Source organism: Jatropha curcas, chromosome 7 (genome assembly GCF_041381405.1).
Source record: "Jatropha curcas cultivar XTBG-Jc1 chromosome 7, XTBG_Jcur_1.0, whole genome shotgun sequence".
NCBI classification, from domain to species: domain Eukaryota; kingdom Viridiplantae; phylum Streptophyta; class Magnoliopsida; order Malpighiales; family Euphorbiaceae; genus Jatropha; species Jatropha curcas.
Window position 1 is genome coordinate 164,413 of NC_143157.1, and position 4,644 is coordinate 169,056.

A 4,644-nucleotide genomic window follows, 5' to 3' on the forward strand; every position below is an offset into this window, starting at 1 on the left:
TTATCCTATCTCGGAATGAAAAGACATAAATAACCCTCATTTATTCTAAATAATTTTATTTGATTGGCTAGATATATGGGGCACCCATACAACATGAGTATACAATTCCTTCCCATAAAAAAACACGCCAATATCTCCTTCCCTCGCTCTCCCATGTAGGATATATGAAGGTTTCTCTCAAATTGTATCACAGACCAAAAAACCAGTTCTGCGTGAAGAAAAGAAACAGAGAAATCGCTTCAAATCACATCTCTCCTTCCTTTTCCCTCTCTCTGCTCCAAGCTAAGAGACAAAGATGGTGGATGTCTTGAAAATGTACACAACATCCACACTTTTAACTGAGTTTGATTTTACATTATCATATGCTTTGAGTTCGATATTATATGCTTTATATTTTCATATGTCGTTTTAAATGCATATATTAATTCATTGTTGCTTCCATGGATAGTGATAAGTTCGAAGAGTACTCCTCACTTGTGGATTTGGTTTATTCTGGAGCACTTTCTGCAACAGGTAGTGAAGTCTAAATCTATCAGATTATTTGTTTCGGTACTTGAAATGATATGAGATGTATCAATTTTATTTTTGATATGATATTTATGTGCATATAAATCTATCAGATTGGTCTTGTGTTATTGTGTTTGTTCATTGATTTAATTATGAATGTTTTGTAGGAAAAAGCCATGCAAATGGCTTTTTTAAAAGACAAAGAGTTTCACATTATCCTGGTTTACCTAGCAATGGAGGAAGTGCAACTGATGAAGCGGTTGAAAATTATGGTGCAAATGGAGGTGGTGGTGCTGTTGCTGGTAGAGATGGAGAAGGTAGTGGTGGAGGTGGAGAAGGTGGAGGTGGAGGGGAAGCTCTAGGTGGAGGTGGAGGTGGAGCTCTTAGGATTCCAATTCTTTTGAGAACTCCACGGAATGAGTTGCAGCAGTTGTACGAGATTGATTTGTATTCAGATATGAATAGGGAACAGGTACTTGACCTCCTCCACCACCACTGGTGCCTTTATGCCAATCAACCGCCGCGTCAAAATGTTACTAGGGAGACGGTGTGGCCTGGATTTAGAGTCATATTTTGCGGTCTGCTGGATATATATGACCCTTACCCAGACGAAGAGGACTTTGTGGAGTTAGATTTTAATGGGGATTGGTTTCAGTTCCACTATAGGATTGAGCGGATAATAGTAGAAAGATTGGCTCGTTGAACTCACCATTTGAAATTGGAATCTCAAACTATGTTTTAGACAATGTTGCTATTTTTTTTTTTTTCTTGAAATTGGAAATTCAAGACTATGTTTTACTTGAACTGTGTTTCTTTTAGCCGATTTATTTTCCTTATCGTGTCACCAACAGATTGAAATAAATAAGCAACTGTTAGGAATTCGTTGATTAAATTGAAATTTTCTGATTAACTGATTTTGACCAAAATAAAAATTAAACGAAATATTATCTATTTGATCAAATAACTAGTTTTAAGAGTCGGTTAATTTGATTAATTCGGTCTATTTTTAATATTTTAATTTTATTGATTAAGTTTAATATGATTATGCTTTGGTATATGTTCTAATTAATTTTAATATATCATAGGCAAATATTATAAACAAATTTATTCGATTTTTGATGTTTTGCTGAATTTTTATTATTATGATGTCAACTTATTTTTTTTTTATTAATGTTAAGCTGATAACAATTAATCAGTAGTATCGGTAGTAGGTTTAGAGGTCAAATTGAATCATACAAAATAAAATCATAAGGCAAAAGGTAATTTAGTTTTTTTTTTTTTTTTTTTTTCTAACAAATACACTTAAGTTTGAAATGAAAATACTTTTTCATGGATAGTAAGTACCAGAAAAAGGAAAATTCCAATATCACCAATACACTGTAAGAAAAAAGAAATGGAAATTTTCTTAATCACTCATTTATATTTATAATCAGGTATCTTCCTATTACATTGACCATATTCAAAAGATTGCATTGGTAAGAATTTTCCAATCTTTATCCCCTAAAAATGAAAAAGAAATCATTTTTACTTATTTTGTAAGTAAAAACTAACAAAAGAAATATCAATACACGTTTCCAATATTCTTAGAGCATAAATAGGAAAACCCACAAAAATTAGAGGAAAAAATAAATTAAATATGCAATTTCAATTTCTAACATTGACATATACAATCAACATACAACCATCAAAATTATAGTTGAATTCTCCAAGTAGGAACTACAAAGAAGGAAAAACATGTACAAATATATATATATATATATATATATATATATATTGGATATCAGGTGATGTTCAGCTCTTAGGACTGACTAGTAAACAGGCGTAGTTCCTACTGTCTATGTCAGGTCCATGCAAATGCTTCCCCCATATGGACCGGCAAATCTCCAATACAAATGAGCAAATATATATATTTATATATAGCAAAACTATAGATTCTAGAATTTGGAGTGCTATCCGGAGAAAGCAAAAGAATTAGAACAAAGACGATGCCAGAAGCTACAAATAATTTTATAATAATCATTTTTATTATATATCAACGTTAGTTTTTCTTTTTTTAAAATAATATCTAACTTCAAACATAAAGAAAGGGAATGAAGATTTAGATTTTAAAGTTTGTAATATAAAAGAAAGAATGTATATGGATGCTTTAATAAGATGCCTAGTGATCATTTAGATGATTTTAATGTTGGTTTTTTGATTTTGGTATATACTATCACAAAAAAATTTTTAAATTTGATTATCAATAATATATGTATATATTTATTTTTGTATATGGTGAAATCTTGAATCAAATGATTATTTATTTTTAATTTTGTAACTATTCCATTTTATGAAAAAAAATCTACTGTAAAAAAATATTAAAAAATTTCATCAAATACTAGATATGTCATATGGTGGTGATTTGCACCCATTTTGATATGAGTGATAATTATGATTATAAATATTGAATTTTTATATTATCTTTAAAAAATCAATAAAAAATATATGTATAAAAATAAATTACGAAGTAATCATTCTAACGGGTATGTTTAATGAGTAACAACGCTAAGAACACATGTTGTTAAATGGTAGTATCCTAAATGCCAGTAGTTAACAAATATGGGATAAATGGGGAGATTTTCTCCACTATCTCATCTAAATTTAAAAAACAGTTATAATTCTATTTGTCTTCTCTATTCTACCTTTCTTGTTGAGTTCTCAAAATTCTCTAAACAACACTTGTGAACCCATTCTTTTTTTTTTTTTTTTTTTTTGAAGACTATCACTTATAATTAAAATTTTATTCATTTACATACATCAAAATTTTCAGTCAAGAAACATAAATTGACAAAAAAAAAAAAAAAAAGAATCTACCTTTGATAATGAGATAAATAGATTGTGAAAGCTAATTATAATATAATTTTCATACTTATCTTAATACATTTATTAAAAGTGAAAACTTCCTAAAATTATCGATTTGTATAATTAACTCCCATAAAAATTTCACAATGTTATGCTTGCATGATATATGATAAACAAAGAATAAAAAAAAAAAAATCAACAATACCAAAATAAAAAAATAGCATTTAATTATATTTCAATTTCAAACATTGGGTGTGGTAATAGTATTATTCTTTCGAAAAAAAAATAATGTGAATTTAAAAAAATATTGATAAGTTTTATTTTAAATAACTTTTAGAATGCTCATACTTATATAAGAAATAAAATTAATTAATTTTACAAGATAATTAAATAACTTATCATTTTATTTTATCTAAATATTATTCATCAAATAAATTGTTAAAAAAAATTTCAAACGATATAATTTTGAACTAAGTAAAAAATTTAAAGTTAAAAAACATAAAACTTCCATTTGTATCAAATAATATAATTTTAAACTAAATATTTCACTTTTTTTTTTTTACCATTTTATTTTTTTAGATTTTTAACTTTTGAAGTAAAGTGTATTTTAAAAAAAAAGTTTTAAATAAAGTCTATCATGTAATGAAATATTATTGAAATTGTTAAAGATGTATAAAATAGACTAAATAATTATAATTTTGAATAAAAATAATCGGTTCGATCAAAACCGTCGGTCTAAGTTAGAAATTATTCCTTTTTTTTATTTAGATCAGGACTAAGAAGAATGGTTGCACAACAAGTATGCATCTCGTTGCTTTGGAGACCGGTATAATATGTCAGAGATCGTTGAAATGACTTATTCCTAGAAATTAAAACATTCACTTGACCGGCTATTGAATTGCCGGTTTTGATTTGATTTCAGTTTATCTAAGATGTGGTTTGATTCTGACCGAAGGGTGATCACACTATGAGTATGTAATTACTTGGCATGAAAAAAACACGACAATGCACACATTTGTGTATTTCAGGATTGCCTACATTTCTGTATGGCACAATGCAAACATCATCCAATCAAAACTTATCATTTTAAAAAGTTTTTACTCATTATTACCATTTTGTCTTCTTTTTCTAATTTAAAAGACTTATCTATTATAAATAATTTTATCTGATTGGTTAGATACATGGGGCACCCATACACGATGAGTATGCAATTCCTTCCCATAAAAAAACACGCCAATATCTCCTTCCCTCGCTATCCCATGGAGGATATATGAAGTTTTGCGTGAAGAAAAGAAA

The 4,644-nt window shown here is 27.9% G+C and overlaps 1 protein-coding gene across 1 annotated transcript; it reads left to right on the forward strand.

The window, feature by feature from the left end:
• Positions 1-216: 216 nt before the first annotated feature.
• Positions 217-1,311, forward strand: LOC110010248 (uncharacterized). Its single transcript, XM_020682063.3, has 3 exons — positions 217-315; positions 449-513; positions 675-1,311. Exons 1-3 carry the CDS (start codon positions 296-298, stop codon positions 1,208-1,210), a joined length of 621 nt encoding a protein of 206 aa, XP_020537722.1. The 5' UTR covers positions 217-295; the 3' UTR covers positions 1,211-1,311.
• The last annotated feature ends 3,333 nt before the right edge of the window (positions 1,312-4,644 follow it).